Source organism: Spinacia oleracea, chromosome 1 (assembly GCF_020520425.1).
Source record: "Spinacia oleracea cultivar Varoflay chromosome 1, BTI_SOV_V1, whole genome shotgun sequence".
NCBI lineage: Eukaryota > Viridiplantae > Streptophyta > Magnoliopsida > Caryophyllales > Amaranthaceae > Spinacia > Spinacia oleracea.
In genome coordinates, this window is record NC_079487.1 from 12,990,847 (window position 1) to 13,009,691 (window position 18,845).

The following is an 18,845-nucleotide window of genomic DNA, read 5'->3' on the forward strand; positions in this document are numbered from 1 at the left end:
TGACAAAGTGTGTCGAATGAGAAAGTCGTTGTATGGGTTGAAACAAGCACCTAGATGTTGGTTCCAGAAGTTGTCGACGGCATTGACGCACTATGGATTTCGACAGTCGCTGTCCGATTATTCGCTCTTTACTCTGTCTAAAGGTACGTTGCAGCTGAGTGTGCTCATTTATGTGGACGACATGATTATCGCGGGCAAGAACAAGTTTGCGCTTGAGAGTTTTAAGGCATACTTGAAGGAGTGTTTTAAAATGAAAGACCTCGGGGCTCTGAAGTACTTCCTTGGGTTAGAGGTGGCACGAAGTAGTCAAGGGTTCTATGTATGTCAGAGAAAATATGCCCTCGACATCATCTCAGAGGCCGGATTGTTGGGAGCAAAGCCTGTGGACTTTCCCATGGAACAGAATCATAGGTTGGCATTGGCAGACGGGCCAGACCTGTCGGACGGTGAGCAGTATAGGCGTCTGATCGGACGTCTGGTTTATTTGGCTGTCACGCGACCAGACGTTGCCTACTCTGTACATGTCCTATCTCAATTTATGCAAGCACCAAAGGAGGCACATTGGGAAGCAGCTTTGCGAGTAGTGAGATATTTGAAGAAGTGTCCGGGTCAAGGTATACTACTTCGGTCGGACAGTGCGTTGCAGTTGGAGGGGTGGTGCGACTCGGATTGGGCAGGGTGTCCAATGACGCGTCGGTCGGTGACTGGATGGTTTGTGTCACTTGGTATGTCGCCAGTTTTTTGGAAGACCAAGAAACAGCATACTGTTTCTCGGTCGTCTGCTGAGGCAGAATATCGGTCGATGGCAGCTCTGACGTGTGAGTTGAAGTGGTTGAAACAACTACTACGCGACTTGGGGGTGACACACGACCAAGGCATGAGGATGTATTGCGACAGTCAGTCTGCGTTGCATATTGCACAGAATCCGGTGTTCCATGAAAGGACAAAACACATCGAGTCAGATTGTCATTTCATTCGAGATGCAATCAAGGAAGGGATCATCAGTCCGTCGTACGTGTCGACGAAGGTTCAGTTAGCAGATATCTTCACCAAAGCGTTGGGGAAGGCGCAATTTGAGTTTTTTTTGAACAAGATGGGCATTCGAGATCTACATGCTCCACCTTGAGGGGGGATGTTAAGATATGTTAAGATATTAGATATTATTCTGTGAATATTCTGTAGAGTCCTAACTATGGTGAGTTACCTAATGTGTACCTAGGGTTTAGGTAACTGAGTTGTACTATATATACGTATGTTATTAATGAGAATGATACGAGATTACACAATATTTGACAGTTCCTTTTCCTGCTTAGTTGAGTGTACATTTTGGAGTAACACTGTATTAAATCTTGGAAGCATCGCCATATCCAATTGCACCATAAACAGGGTAAATTTTATCTCTAAGACAATGTTATCTAACACGTCACACCATTACATACACACATCAAATATTCCACATTTACTTAATTAAAATAAAAATAAATAGTGTATTACAAAACGCATGCAAATACCTTATTTCAATTCTAACCTTGAGTGAGTTGAGTGTCACCCTCACCGCTCCGGCATTGAATCATCAGGTGTACGTGCACAATAGCCTTGGACTCGGAACCGCAACGAGTCGACTCGCCCGAGGAGCGGTGAGTCCAAATATGTCATCCGTACTCACTTCACTAGGCTTCATTCCGTCAGGCAACTCCCAAGTAAACGAGTGGAGCAAGTTCGCGACACACATTTCAAGCGCGTACAACCCAAGCACCATTCCCGGGCAAGACCTCCTACCCGACCCGAACGGTATAAACTCAAAATTACCCCCTTTAAAATCGGGCACTCCCTCTTTAAGGAACCTTCCGGGTTTAAACATCTCCGGATCCGACCACGAGTTCGGGTCTCGTCCAATAGCCCATGCATTGATCATAATTCGAGATTGTTTAGGAATATAGTATCCTCCAACAATAGCATCCTCGGCAGTCTCGTGGAGTAAAAGAGGGATTGGTGGGTGCATGCGAAGGGTCTCTTTAATACAGCAACGGAAAAATGGGAGCTTATCAAGATCCGATTCTTCTACCCGTTTTGTTAATCCAACAACATCAGCTAGTTCTTGTTGGACCCGTTTCATGTCAGTGGGGCTCCGCACTAATTCTGTCATTGTCCATTCTATCGCCGATGCTACCGTCTCAGTCCCACCAAACATCACATCCTGTACATTATATTTTCTCCTAAGTTAGATTACAATTATATGCATACAATTATTATACCATGTCCATTAACCCGAATATTTCACTTAAAATTCATATTAGGAAATTTTGTCAGAAAGAACCTTTTAAAACCCAAAAATTGTGATAAAGGACCTTTTAAAAAAAAAGTTGTGAGAAAAGACCCAATTCAAATTTTTTGTTGTGAATAAGGACCAAAGGCCATTTTCCGGTGGTCAACGCCAATTATCAGGCGTTGACAGGCACGTGACTTGCACGTGATTCGTTTTTTAACAAAAAAAAAAAAATCCTTCCAAATTACTCCCTTCCCTATTTCCTCAACTAACTAACTAATCTTTAAAAAAAAAAAAAAACTGTAGCTTTTCTCTCTCCTCAAGCCACTGTGTTTTCCGCCATTTTCTTCCTCCTTGAATCCACAAATTGTTCTTTGCAGTTTAAACCAACCAAATTCCCGTAACCTTTTTGCTTGTCATGCCTTTTCGTGCAAGTTAATACTAAAAGCCCCAATTTTTTGCTCAAGTTTCCCCGATTTTTTTACTCTTGAAATTAGGGTTCTTAAGCTAATTAAGTTTTTGTTGATTCTGTTATACAGGATAATCCTGATAATAAATTATTGGGCTGCAAATTTGATTTTAAGAAAAAAGAAAAAGAAAGGGAGTGCCCATTTGGTCTTACCCACTTAATTAAAAAAAAATCCCTTGTCATCTTCGTCATCATCATCAACAAGATCTCACTCTTTTGTTCGATACAATCGATGCACAAAAGCTCCATATCTAACACTTCTGCACTCAAACTGCATTCATAATCTCCAACAATCAATCAACCAACCAGTACTTGTGTTTTCTCTCTCCTACTCTCCAATGGCGGGTCTTCTCAAGCAATCCTCCATGGCTCCTCCTCCGTCCACCACACCATCATTTCTCATTCCTCTTCTCTCAAATATGAATCTCTCGGCTCCTTCAAACTCCTTCATAACAAGCTCCGCCACCACCACCAACGGAATACTCTTAGTCACGGTGTTTCCCGCTGCAGCGCGACTCTTATCTCCGCCACTAGGAGGTCTGCTCACCTTGAACTTCTTCATGTGTCCCCTAATTGGAGAATTGAATTGCCATTAAATGGTAGAGGAAGGAGAAGTAGCAGAGGAGAGAGAGAAAAACTTTTTTTTTAGGTTACTGGTAAGTTGAGGGAAATAAGGGGGGTGGAAATTTTCTATTAAAAAAATGGTTAAAAAACGAATCACGTGCAAGTCACGTGCCGGTCAACGCCGGAAAATTAGCGTTGACCACCGGAAAATGGCATTTGGTCCTTATTCACAACAAAAAATTTGAATTAGGCCCTTTCTCACAACTTTTTTTTTAAAAGGTCCTTTATCACAATTTTTAGATTATAAAAGGTCCTTTCTGACAAATTTTCCTTCATATTAACAATTGACAAAGTTAATTGGCTATAAATATACGAAGTATACAACATAAATGCAAAAATATTTTATTAATTTTATTTTGTTGAAGCAAGTTTGAAGAGATTAATTGATACGGAGTATATTTAAACAGAATACCTTATGTTAAGTGTTTAATAGTGTTTAGGAAAGTAAAATTTGTTTCCTATCCTAATTCTTCTAGCTAGTGTCGTGTGTTGGCAGAAGCCTTTTGGCTCAAGGTTTTTCTTTGTATAAGTACTGCTTTGTTTCCTTCATTAATAAGGCGAGAGAACATTGTGCGTATCTGTGTGTTTTAGCATGGTACCAGAGCCCTCAAGGCTAAAGAAACTCTAAACCTGTAACCATGGCAATAGATGGTGAAACTCCTCCTCCTACTCCACCTACAAAACTTGACTCATCCTCACCGTTCTTTGTAGGCCCTCAAGATCGCCCGGGCGATTTAATAACTCCTACGAAATTGAAGAGAGACAATTATGAAGATTGGGCAGCAGACGTAAGGACAGCTCTCAAATCTAAGAGAAAGTTCGGATTTTTGAACGGCACATACAGAAAACCGGAGCCTCCATGTACACAAGATGATTGGGAAACTTTACATGCTATGCTTGTTTCGTGGATCATGAACACTATCGATCCCGAGGTAAAAACTAACCTATCTAAATATGATGATGCGTACCTGTTGTGGAATCATCTGAAATCTCTTTACTCTGTGGTTAATGGACCTCGAATTCAACAATTAAAATCACGAATTGCTCGTTGTGAACAAACTGCTACTATGCCTGTGTCCACTTATTTTGGTAAACTCAATGTTTTGTGGGATGAATTAGGAAAACATGAACCTATCATTTGCTGCAAGTGTGGATTGTGTAAGTGTGAATTAGGGGCTGAACATGAGAAACGAAGGGAAGATAATAAATTGCAGGAATTTTTGATGGGACTTTATGCTCCGTATTATGCCCAAATACGGTCTAATTTGTTGTCTTATGATCCACTTCCTACCCTTGAGAAAGCTTTTAATCAAGTAATACAAGAAGAGAGGGTGAGATGTGGTGATGCTAATGAGGACACGGTGGAAAAGAAGCCCGAAGTGGTCGGCTTTTTCGTGAATACCCTTGGCCGTGGAAGAGGGCGAGTTGAGAAAGTAGATAAGTCTGGACTAATGTGCTCACACTGCAAGAAATCAGGCCATGAATTGGTCAATTGCTTTGATCTTCTTGGCTACCCTGAGTGGTGGGAAACTCGCTCACAAGGAAGGGGTAGTACAGGAAGGGGTAGAGGTGGTGGCCGCGGTAATTCAGGTCGCGGGCAATCTGTGCGTGCAAATGTAGCTGACACTGGCAGTGGTGCGCAGCCGGTGGGGCAGCCATTGTCAACTCCACCTCATGGATTTTCTGCAGATCAGTGGAAAACACTCGTTGCGGCCTTTGGTAATTCTAATACTTCTACGGATCATTTGAATGGTGAGTTGTTTAGTACATTGTGGATAATTGACACGGGGTGTTCAAATCACGTGACTGGTAATCTGTCATTAATGACAAACATAAAAGACGTAAATTTAAGCCCAGTTGGACTACCTGATGGGAAAATAGTCCAAGCATGTAAAAAGGGGGACGTAAAACTCTCTAGTTCATTGATCCTCAATGATGTTCTATATGTTCCCTCCTTTAATTGTAATTTGCTTTCCGTATCACAACTTATTGCTAGCAAAAGTTGCTTTGTCACAATTACTAATAACATATGTGCTTTACAGGACCATCGTTCGAGGGAGCTGATTGGCACAGGTGAACTAAGGAATGGACTATACTATTTTCGGGATGTATCGACTGTGAAGGTGAATGTGGTGGCTGGTTCGAAGTCTTTGGTCTTGTGGCACGAGCGTTTGGGACATCCTTCTCAGAAAATAGTAAAATTACTTCCTTGTGTTAGTAGTAATAGTAAAGAAAGTTTGAATAAAATGTGTGAAATATGCCACAAGGCTCAACACTCTAGAAGTATGTTTCCTTTAAGTACGAACAAAGCAAATTGTATGTTTGGGATAATACATTGTGACTTATGGGGTCCTTATAATACAATTTCTTCAAGTGGAGCTAGTTATTTTTTAACTATTGTCGATGATTTTTCTCGTGCCGTGTGGGTGTACTTGTTAGTTGACAAGAAAGAAGTATTTAAGATGTTTATGTCGTTCATTGCAATGGTGGATAGACAATTTGGTAAACAAATAAAAGTAGTACGAAGTGATAATGGAACAGAGTTCAATTGTTTAAATGACTACTTTGTGGCTAACGGTATTATTTTCCAAACTTCTTGCGTTGGAACTCCTCAACAAAATGGTAGGGTAGAGAGAAAGCATCGACATATTTTAAATGTAGCACGAGCCCTTAGATTTCAAGGAAAATTGCCTCTTTATTTTTGGGGGGAATGTGTGCTAGCCGCGGCTCACCTTATCAATCGCACCCCATCTATGGTCCTAAATAAAAAGTGTCCGTATGAAATGTTGTTTGATGCCTTACCAGATTACGAAGAGTTACGTGTTTTTGGTTGTTTGTGTTTTTCTCATAATCAACGGACTAAAGGAGATAAATTTGCTAGTCGAAGTCGTAAATGTGTGTTTGTGGGATATCCGTTTGGTAAAAAGGGGTGGAAATTGTATGATCTTGATACTAAGGAATTTTTCGTATCCCGTGATGTGACGTTTTATGAGGAAATTTTCCCGTTTATAGATCAAACCACTGCAAATTTTGTGCTTGATAATACGTACGATGCTCCTTTTGCTGGAGGCAATGACTATGATTTTTTAGAAGAATTTAGTTTGATTGGAGATGAAAATGAGGAGTTAAATGGTGTAGTAAATGAAAATGAAAATGAGGAGTTAAGTGGAGTAGTAAATGAATTTAATAATGTAGAAGATAATGTGGAATTTGGTGTATTACGTGCTCACGATCATAATATGCCGAATGCAACAATGCCGCCTATTTCTAGCTCTTCAGTACCTCATACGGATGATCAACCAGTGGTTGTGGAAGCAGTTGGTGAAGAAAATTTGGGGAAAGGTTTACGTAATAAATTTCCCTCTGTGAAGCTACGTGATTATGTGACTCATACAGTATGCCAAAATAGTCCATCTCCGAGTTCATCTGCGTCCGTCACTTCCTCAGGTAATCCTTATCCTATAGCATTCTATGTTAATTGTGACAAATTCTCTGTGCTCCACCGAATCTTCCTTGCAGCTATAACTGCAGGAAGCGAACCAAAATCATTTAAAGAAGCGATGAAAGATGCAGGATGGCGTGAAGCTATGCAAAAAGAAATTAATGCCCTTGAAGAAAATGGTACTTGGACCATGGAGTTTCTTCCTCCAGGGAAGAAAGCCCTTGGTAGTCAATGGATTTACAGGATAAAGTTTCATGCAAGTGGTAACATTGAGCGTCTAAAAGCTCGATTGGTAGTGTTTGGCAATCATCAGGAAGAAGGTATTGATTATAATGAAACGTTTGCGCCTGTTGCAAAAATGGTTACAGTCAGGGTTTTCTTAGCCATTGCAGCATGTAAGAATTGGGAGCTGCATCAAATGGATGTTCACAATGCCTTTCTCCATGGTGATTTGGAGGAAGAAGTGTACATGAAACTTCCTCCAGGCTTTCAGACTTCAAACCCTAATATGGTGTGTCGACTTCGTAAGTCCTTGTATGGGCTTAAGCAAGCCCCTCGTTGTTGGTTTGCTAAACTTGTGACAACTTTAAAGGCGTATGGGTTCCTGCAGTCGTATGCCGATTACTCGTTGTTCACCTTTACAAAGGGGAAAGTACAGATGAATGTGTTGGTGTATGTTGATGACTTGATTATTGCAGGAAATGATTCCGCTGCGTTGAAGGCCTTTAAAGATTATTTGAGTACGTGTTTTCATATGAAGGATCTTGGCGCCTTAAAGTACTTCTTGGGCATCGAGGTGGCTCGTGGCCCTGAAGGTATTTTTCTTTCTCAAAGGAAATATGCTCTTGATATTGTTGCAGAAAGTGGTTTGTTAGGCGGTAAACCAATCATGACACCAATGGAACAAAATCATAAATTGGCTCAAGCTAGTGGTGAATTAATTCATGATCCGGAGTTATATAGGCGCCTAGTTGGCCGTCTCATTTATCTTGCAGTCACTAGGCCTGATTTGGCCTATTCTGTCCACGTCTTGTCTCAATTCATGCAAACCCCTCGCCAAGAACATTGGGAGGCGGCATTGCGTGTAGTACGATATTTGAAAGGTACCCCGGGACAAGGTATTTTGCTTCGGGGGGATAGTAAACTTAGTCTCACTGGTTGGTGTGACTCGGATTGGGCAGCTTGTCCCTTAACTCGTCGCTCTCTCACTGGTTGGTTGGTGTTCCTTGGTAATTCCCCTATCTCTTGGAAAACCAAGAAACAACCTACCGTGGCTCGTTCGTCTGCAGAAGCGGAGTATCGTTCAATGGCTGCCGTTACTTGTGAACTTAAGTGGTTAAAAGGTTTGCTCCTTAGTTTGGGTGTTCACCATCCAAGTGCGATTAATTTGTATTGTGACAGTCAGTCTGCTCTTCATATTGCTCAAAATCCTGTGTTTCATGAACGTACTAAACATATTGAAGCAGACTGTCACTTTGTTCGTGATGCAATTCAAGAAGGTCTCATTCAACCTTCGTATGTCCCTACTGAAGTTCAGTTGGCAGATATATTTACAAAGGCGTTGGGTACTAAACAGTTTCAGTTTCTCCTTAGCAAGTTGGGCATTCTAAACTTACACGCTCCAACTTGAGGGGGGGTGAAGAGATTAATTGATACGGAGTATATTTAAACAGAATACCTTATGTTAAGTGTTTAATAGTGTTTAGGAAAGTAAAATTTGTTTCCTATCCTAATTCTTCTAGCTAGTGTCGTGTGTTGGCAGAAGCCTTTTGGCTCAAGGTTTTTCTTTGTATAAGTACTGCTTTGTTTCCTTCATTAATAAGGCGAGAGAACATTGTGCGTATCTGTGTGTTTTAGCAAAGTTTCTCAAACCAAACATGTTAGTGTATCAAATTAATAAAAGATAAGAGAGTTATTACTTAATAAGGCTAATGGACTAGCTACTCTTTTTGTAGCTATATAATTTTAAATGGACTCTCTCTTTTGATGACAGGCGCAGTCCAAACCCGTATTTAACATATTTGTTTTTTGTAAGATTGTATAACTACGTAATGGATGTGATCAATGTAGATTATTAGAAAGTACACAAAATACAATTATAAACAATAAGATCTCATTTGATCACGTGGTTGTGGTTTGGGTTAATGTAAGGGTTGTATTGATCACGCTCTCTTTATTTTATAATAACTAACACATGCAGTATGTTGTGGCCACATTGCTAATCAACAGATTTGACCATGAATAAATTAACCCTATAACAAAGTCTCGGAATACAAGAAGTTTATATTATAAAATTCTTTTAACAATGTTAACAAAAAAAAGCTATATCCCTTTAAAATAATCTTTACACTTTTTGTTTAACTCCATTTCATAATATTCACATTTTGCGGTATTTTATTTTTAGACATAAGATTTACTACCTTACTATTCTTACCCCACAATATTTACAATTTCTCACTCATTTTCTCTAACATTATTCATTCTTTTTCCTTACACCTACCCACTTTTGTCCACATTTGTCTTAATTTATCTATATTTTATTATATTTTACCAACCTTATAATGACCGCGAAAGTCCATATAAAACGGAAGTAGTATCAAATTTAATCAGAGTTTATGCAACTTTTAGCAACTTTTGTTAGCATTTACACTAATAAAGAGGTTATGCTTCATACCGTCTCAATTTCGACTCTCCTCCCCTAATAATAATATGTATTGCTTTTATAACTTAATCGCAACCAAAAAATATACAATTAGTATCTGCATGGAAAAAATGAGGGCTTAATTACTCCCTCAGTCCCTTAATACTCGCTTTCATTTTTTGCCGTCCCTTAATACTTGTACCGTTTCTACAAATAAATTTTTTTAACCAATATTATATTATTTCTCACACTTTCCTACTAACCCACCTACACCCCTACTCATTACAAAAAATCATTTAAAAATTCACACCCCCAACTCACCACTCCCCACACTTTACAAATTTTCTACTAACTATATTAAAAAAATACTTCACTATCAACTACACCTATTAAATTAATAAGTTAATTCAAATATAACTCCACACCAGTTAAACGGGTGCGAATATTAAGGGACTGAGAGAGTACGAGGTAACATAATTTAATATGAGCAAAATAAAAATGACACATAAGTTACCATGATGATGGCTTTGATGTTATCCTTAGTAAGCTTGATGGCGTTTTGCAAATCTTCCGACTCGTTAACTTTGGCTTCCTCACTATAAAAGTTCAACAAATCATCCACCATATCTTCTTCTTTTATTACATGTTGTCCATTTATAGCCTTCTTTTGGTTGATATGATCATCGATAATCCGATCGATGAACCCGTCCAACGCGCTCCGGGCGTTAACGAGCCTATCGTTGAGCCCATTCGGGTCGACCCAACTGAAGAATGGGATAAAATCCGCAATATTAAAAGCCCCAAAGAGCTTGGAAAACTCTTGAAGAATGGAAATGAACTCATCCTGCCCCTCCGAGGAGCTAGACCCGAAGGCGGCCCGATATATTATATTCTTTGTAAGGTTAAACACGTGTTCTCCTACGTTAACCGTACACCCAGCCCGGTCTGTGAGGGCCTGGACAATGTAGTCCACCTCGTCACGGACAGACTGCCACGACTCAGCCCGTTTACGGCTAAAGAGACGCATGACACATAGCTTGCGCATCTGGCGCCAGAAGGGTCCGTAGTGAGCGAAAGCCATGTCGGCCCGGTCGTACGTAAGGTAACTAATAGCAATAGTGGCGGGCCGGTTGGAGAAGATGTTGTCATGGACTTGGAGGACTTGTCGGGCCTCCTCCGGACTAGAGACCACCATCATGTGAACGAAGCCCATCTTGAGATGGAACAGCCCACCGTAACGTTGGGCTAGCTTGGCTAGCCCGCGGTGGGTGAGCTGGTCCATCATCATCATGTTGCCGATGACGGGAAGGCCCATTGGGCCCGGCGGGTACGATTTTCGCCCTAGTCTTGCGATGATGCCTAGTAACAACATGGGTGCTATGAACAATGATATAGAAACTAGGAAATAGTTATCCATATTTTTTGTTTGTTTAATTTGCAACTTAAAATGGGTTGCTGAGGAAGAAAGGAGATATCAAATGTGTATTTTAGATAGAAACCAAACCAACTCTCTTTTATAAAGAAAGTTGGGGCTAATTTTATTAAATCAAGTTAAGCTCTTTAGCAAAACTTCGAAAAGAGGTATATATACAACCAATAAGGTTTGTTCGTTGCTAGGTGAGGAAACTCCTCTGTTAGTGAGGGCCCACACCATGCATAGATTAACAAATAAAATGTGTTGCATGCATGCATGCATGGTGCCAGGAGGCATGCAAGAGTAAGACATGCATTTCCTACTTTCGTGGCATTTAATTGACAACAAATGGCCGAGGTTGTTTTTTCGGATATCAGATATGTGTGGCAACACACATATCAGCTAAAAGACAAATAGCTAAAAGACAAAAAAGAAAGTACCATTTATGTTAAAAAAGTACAATTCTGTAAAAAAAAGTACCATTCAGTTAAAAAAAGTACCATTTTTGTTTAAAAAAGTACCATTTAATTTCTTTTTTTATCATTTTTCTTATTTTGTCTCTTACTATGATATGCATTTGCCCACACATATCTGATATCCGAAAATACTTCCTCAGAAATGGCCTGCCCATAAAAAACTACGTAAGTAAAATATATATATATATATATATATCATCATGTAAAGATGCGTTAATGTATGTATGTACATGCTCTTAATTACTAATGTTTGCTCGTATTGTAGTAGAATAATCGCATCATACAGTGATTAATTAATGGTCCGTTTGATTAGCGTTCTATTTGATTTGGCGTAAAACATTTTCAGGATACTTGTTTTGCCAAGAGTCTCCTAGAATATATGCGTTGTGAACTTGTGAAGGATATGCAGATATTATGAGCTAGATTTTGAAAGCTATTACCAAATTTCTGTTACTTTTTGAAAATGAACCCATAACTTAAACCTTGTCATATTACGGGTCAGGACGGGTGTGGGCTGGGCCATATCAAAAGTCCCATCCCGTTTGTCTCTGGCTGGACTGAAAAAGCTAAATTTAAAACTAAAAATTCAATTCTAAGCTGTCAAAATCCACCAACAAAATTTCAAATTGTATCAACCGGGCCAAAAAAGGGCCTATATTTTTTGTTCAAGCCCCTTTTTTTTTGGGGCCAGCCTATATATGATCAAGTCTACCATAACAAACCGCTTAATTAAACTATTTTGTGAAGTTATTAATTTATACAGGATGAATATTAGCTAATAGAAATTGTTTTTGCATTACTTGTCTTACTACACCTGTCAAAATCTGATTTGACCGGAAAATACCGGGTCTTCAAAATTTACCCGAATTATGATTTTATTTGAACCGGAAAAATAATGGGTCAAACCTTACCGAACCCGTTATTGACTCGACCAACCAAAAAATATTGTATTTATATTAATAAATTAGATTATGAGTATTACTTAGCACAATAAACATATTATTTTTTGATGCAAACAATAAACATATTGTTGTAAATATTGTTGGATTTAATATGATTATGGTTTGAGTTTTACACGTACCATTTTATGGAATTTTTTTTAAAAAAATCCAGAAATTAATAAATTTTGTCGGGATTTAATTTTGGGAATTTTATTTCAGGATTGATCATTTGGATTTTTTTTAAAAAATTTGGGTGCTTACGGACAACATGATTTAGTTTTGGCAATTTTTGTTTGCATTTCAAATTTTATTAATTAATTAAAATTAATTAAATTATAATTAAGGATTAATTATGATGTCATTAATGGACTAATTGGACATAATATGGACTAAGACAACAGTTGACATAAATTGTTAGAAATATAGGTAGTAATTGACAAATTTAACAATTTAGGTCGTTATTCACAAGCTCGATCCATAACAACTAGGTAGTAATTGACAAGTTTTTCTAAAATTAAATTAGGAAATGGAAGCAAAAATATTACCAATAAGGACTTCGAAATGGTCAAGTTCTTCATAATTCTTTAGTCTTTATAATCCTCCAAACTCATTAAATACCAAAATTATAGCTTTACAGAGGTCGTGGTTAACGCTTTAGAAGGTTGGGACTTTTTTGTTTCTTCGTGGTCGCGGAAATCGTGCACACTCTCACCACTTTATTGCTTTCTAGTTTAACTCTTTAATGGATTTAATTCTCTTTTAATTTTTGCACATTTAGGAGCAGATACCCTCTTTAAATTCAAATACTTTCGGTTATTTCATTGCTTAAGCTCTTTATTACTTTCATTTATAGCTTTCTTGCACATTTCTGAGTTTTTAGTACATCATTTGTGGTTGAGTTTCTTTACCTAATTTGGTATGTTATTGGTGTTCATCCTCAAGTTTATCTTTTAGGTTGAGTTTCTTTATCTGAATTGGAAATTCATGTTTTCATGTATGGTTTGCTTAGATATTCTATATTAAAGTTCTATTATGTGTGATTAGTTCTCTTAGGCATAGGGTTTGGGTGACCCCTAATAGAATTATGGCATGGAAATTCTTTCTACCGACTTTAATTTGTACGAAACTTTGGTGTTTGTTGGGGTTTGTTAGTTGTTGTTTGATTATCTCCTTGCTTGAGATGGGTGTATGAGCATGTTAGATGAACTTAGGTTGGTATTTCTTGTTTTTTTCCTTGTTCCCAACCCCAAGGGAAAGTTTTGATTCATGTTCTATAGTTGTTCTCATAGATAGACATTGAGCATGAAGCCGTTGACACCGGAAACGCTTTGTTTGACACGGGAAAGCGAACGTTTTTCGTGTTGACCCTAGGAGCATGATTATAGTGGGTATTGAGCCTCATTTTTATTTACCTACTTGTCACCATGAACATCAGGAACCTAGGTATGAAATCGGGAATAAAACTTTACACTCTTGAAACACACCGTAACCATCGGGTGGGAATGATTTGTAGTAGAGCGAATGCTCCCTAGACTAACTTGTAATTCAGCATATGTCCATGCTTGAGTAGAGTAAGAGAGACCCTTGCTTTCCAAATCTTTACTAGGTGAATCCCTTTTCCCGAGTCTTATCCTTTAGTATAAATTACCCCGTTTATGCAATTTGTGATGATTTGTGCAAATAACTCAATCATTGTTTGTGTTTGAAGTGAAGTGTGCTAGTGATACATGTGCCTAGCTAGCGTAGAAAATGCTTGATCTCTGAGAGTTCGAACCATTATTTACCCCTTGTCTACTATATTTATTTTAGTGTAATAGGATTGAGTCAATTGGACTAAATTGTATTACTTGCTTGGAGCCCTTAGTGTAACAACCACTCTAGGCCTCATCAAGTTTTTGCCGATGTTGATGGGGATCAACAGATTTTTGTGCTAGCATATGTGTAGTTGTTAGTTGTAGCTTTACTTGTTATTTTCTTTAGTACTCTTTTGTGCTTCTAATTTGAGGTACTAACTCTTGTCCAAGTTTCTCTTTTGTGCATGCACACTAGGAGGAAAGATAGCACCTTGATAACTCTTGATCATGAGATCGAAGCCTCGACAAGGAGGGTGAATGGTAGAAGAAGAAGAAGGTTGTATGAGAGTAGATTTACCATGTACGGAAAACCACACCTTGAGATAATTATATGGGCACAACCAAATGAAGTTACCTCTTCCTCAAAGTATCTTGCGCCCCTAATTTGAGACACATACATTTGAGTTGAAGCCTAACTTCATACAATTCTTGGCCCAAGATAAGGATGGAGGATCACTTTTGGAGGATGCGTTGACTCATTCCTTGAGAAGTGTGACACCGTTAAGTACCAAGGTGTATCTAGTGATGCATTTAAGTTTAGGGTATTCCCTTTCAACTTGAGTGATGCTGCAAGAGAATGGTGGACAAGAGAGGATATAGGTAAGTTCACCGGCCACATGGGAAGGCTTGGCTAGTGCTTTCCGTATAAAGTTTTTCCCTCCAAACATGGTGGTAAATCTTCGTAATAATATTGCTACTTTCCCACAAGGAGACATGAAGTCCTTGTCGGAGGTATGGGATAGGTACAAAGTCCTACAACAAAGGTTCCCCTAACATGATATTCCCCAATGGGTGCTCATAAGCACATTCTACAATGGTTTTCGTCAAGATGTGAGGATTTCTAAAGATGGCACCACGGGTGGCTCCCTCATGAGTTAAAAGACCGGAAATTTCCAAGGTATTGATTGAAGAGATGGATTCTAATAAGTATCAATGGGGAGGAGATCGTCATGTTGCAAAAGAAAGGAGGAAGATTGAAGTTGATTCCTTGACCATGCTCACTAGTCAAGTGCAATCACTAGAAGGCAAGATTGATAAGATCCAACCACTCTTGCCTTCTCAAGTGGCCAATTGTGACATATATGCTATTCAAGGGCACTCTGCATATGATTTTCCACAAGCAACTGGACTTTCTCGGGGTACCAAGGCCAAAACTCAAATTATGCACCAAGTGTTAAAATTCTTGTTGAGAAACCAAAAGAAAAGAGTGAAAAGTGTAAAGTGAGAAATGTCTCACATTGATATAATATCAAACACATGCTTTGTATATATATTGGGGGTATGTGTATGCTTATTCTTTAAGAAAGCATCAGGGAGGCTTGGTGGACTCACTCACAAGCAAGTTTTGAAAACATTGGAAGTGATGAGCTTGAGACCCATTGGATGAATTATAAAGTAATGAATTCCTAGTCTCAAAGAGTTCAAAGGACGACATTAAGATACAATACGGAAGCAAAAAAAAATTAATTTTGCCCATCCCCTAAATTTTATTACTCCCTCCATCTCAAATTACTCGTTACACTTATCTTCGGACAAAATTTTAGGTGATAAGTGGTTGTTTGGATATATACCAAATGTTATTTTATTGAAAAAGTAGATGAGATAGGAGTTAGTGGGTTAGTTTTTTAATTGAATGAGAGAGGGTGTGGGGACAAAAAAAATATAGTGGGAAGAGAGAGACAATATAATAACTGTGGAGTCATTCCTAATTTAGAAGTGTAACAATTAATCTGGGACGGACGAAAATGGAATGTATAACAACTAATTTGGGATGGAGGAGTTTGTGCTTGCTACAATAGAAAAGAGTTTGAGCGTACGACTCTTAATGAACCCATATCCATATTTTTGGTGGTGTGATGGTAGCTCACACGTGATGGGATTCACCTACGTAGGTGTGGAAGTGTGGCCGCTTCCTATGAGAATTGTGATATGCGCTATTCTCTAGAGCACATATGAGCATATCCATGTCAGACGTATGGCCAGTATAAGGCGTCACTTTTATCAGCGGAGTCAGAATACCATACATATGCAGTTGCGTGCTTTGAGTGACGGGTTTCTAACTCCCTATTAAGTTCAATACGAAAGTCACTTGGTAGGGAAGAGATCATAGCTCAAATGTCACTAAGTGTTAATTCAAGTCGAAAGACATTGAAACCTATTCAATTGTTTTTTTTGCCCATAACCAACATCATTCTCTTATTTCTTTCTTTTTCACATCTTCGAACTAGTGGGGGATTATTGAAAATTCTTGTTAAGAACAAAAAAGAGTGAAAAGTGTAAAGTGAGAAATGTCACACATTGATATAATATCAAACAATTGTTTTGTATATAATATATATATTGGGGGTATGTGTATGCTTCTTGTTTAGAAAAGTATCAGTGAGGCTTAGTGGACACACTCACACACATGTAGGCTTGTCGGGATGGGCTCGGGCCTTGTGATCCGCGGTGGGCTGTGGGCCTACCTATCTTTTTGTGGAATCCTTCCCTTTCCAGGTTGCTCATTGTTGCGGGCATCTTATGGTTGTTACAAAATTAATGTTGTAACCGTTGGGAATTGATTATCCTTAATGCTTCTTTTATTCTCTGCTTGTAGCCCCTTTCTTTTGGTTGTTTCTTTTCCATACACTCAAATATATATACACAAAAGAACTTTCATATGAAGACACATTCTCTCTAACAAAAATACTCTTTCGGTTCTTGGGCAAATATTCTGACTCCATTCGAATTTGTGAGCGCACACAAATTCAGAGCTGTGTTAATCTTGGAGGTCAACCTCTTTTATCTTTTAGGACAGTGATATCACACATTGCAACAATTGTTCATTATATATATGCTCATCTGATTGTTTGCATCATCGAGATAAGTCTTTTATAACTACATTCTTATAGTAACATTACTAGGATAGGTCTCGTGTAACACACGGATGAGACTAAATAAATTGGCCGATTGTTTGCATCATCGAGATAAGTCTTTTCTAACTACATTCTTATAGTAACATTACTAGGATATATAGGTCTCGTGCAACACACGGATGAGACTAAATAAATTGGCCGATTGTTTGCATCATCGAGATAAGTATTTTCTAACTACATTCTTATAGTAACATTACTAGGATAGGTCCCGTGCAACACACAGATGAGAATAAATATTTTTTTTCTCTATTCTGACTAATTTATTTAAAATAACTTTTTAATAAAAAAAAATCATATCAAATTTTATCATGGGTTGTTGGAAAATTAGAGAAAACTTGACTTTAGCCCGTGCGATGCACGGATTCTATTAAATTGTTAAGTTAATATAAAACTCCTATATATTTCAACCGTTATATTCTATATATTAGATTATATTATATTAGTTTTTCATTTTGGATTTTTATTTTATTTTATTTTATTATTAGAGTGATTGATTTTGGATGGAATTGTATATGCGTAATATTAATAATTAATAATTAAAATATCTACATGGCACTCAACTTTTTTAATTCAAAAATAATTTTGAAATCGTATTTTTCAATGGCCGAAACCATTTAGTTTCCTACGTGACGCTCTAATATTGGATTAATGTTTGATTTTGGATTGAATTTTATTTTAGATAAGTGTTTGACCTTGGATGAATTTTATTTTAGATTTTTTTTTTGAATTATTAGAGTGTTTGATTTTGGATGGAGTTGTATATATTAATAACTAATTAATTAAAATATCTATGTAGCATATAATTAATTATCTACGTGGCACTCAATTTTTTAATTCAAGAATAAATAATTTTTTTTTTTCATTGGCTAAAACCAATAATAATCCTACGTGACGCTCTCATAATTCAGGAAATATGCCTCATATATATATATATATATATATATATATATTATTATAAATCAAATGCTAACAAAGTCAAACATTTTACAAATAATTAGTGGGCAGCCGAGATACAATCTAGGCCCCCATTATTATTATTATTATTATTATTATTATTATTATTATTATTATTATTATTATTATTATTATTATTATTATTATTATTATTATTATTATTATTATTATTATTATTATTATTATTATTTTTATGCTAACCAAGTCAAATATTTTACAAATAGTTAGTGGACAGCCGAGATACAATCTGGGCCCCCACTCCCCTTGCTATAGCAAACCCTATCCTAGTGAAAATATGAGCAGCAGCACGAGCCGCAATGTCCTGTCCCCTAGAACACTTTTGAATCCGCTTCAGCAACGCAACATCATCCTTATCCAGCTCCCCTAAAGAAGAGAAAGAGAATGGAAGAAAGACATAACCAATGGTCCTGCAACGTGCTTCGTACTTGACCCGTTTCCGAATAGCCGCAACAGTCACAACCCGACCCAGAGCAAAGCCAGACAACCCAGACTGTGTCAAAGGAGATGATCCCGTCAAGTCAACACACACATCACAGCCCCGGTCCCAAGAGTAGAGCAACACGTTTGCTGGTCGTAGAGCTCCATTGTTCCCTCCAGATAGACTAATATCTACCTCTTTCCGCTCCGAAATCCCAGAGCGATAACAAACATCAACAAGAGTATCCCGAACCACATTATGTCGATGTTTAATACCCACGATGCCAGCACATGACACCGCATGATCACCAAAGATGTCTCCCGCAAAGACCCTGGAACAAGCAGAACATGGCGCCGTAACAGAGAGCAAATGAACCCCCAACCGGTAACACAACACACATCGGTAAGCCTT

At 38.0% G+C, this 18,845-nt stretch overlaps 1 protein-coding gene across 1 annotated transcript; it reads right to left on the reverse strand.

Moving 5' to 3' along the window:
- Positions 1-1,311: 1,311 nt before the first annotated feature.
- Positions 1,312-10,980, reverse strand: LOC110804038 (cytochrome P450 84A1). The gene is made up of 2 exons (XM_022009596.2): positions 9,957-10,980; positions 1,312-2,197 (listed from the first exon to the last, which is right to left on the reverse strand). The coding sequence occupies exons 1-2, from the start codon at positions 10,857-10,859 to the stop codon at positions 1,574-1,576; spliced, it is 1,527 nt and encodes a 508-aa protein (XP_021865288.2). The 5' UTR covers positions 10,860-10,980; the 3' UTR covers positions 1,312-1,573.
- Between the last annotated feature and the right edge of the window lie 7,865 nt (positions 10,981-18,845).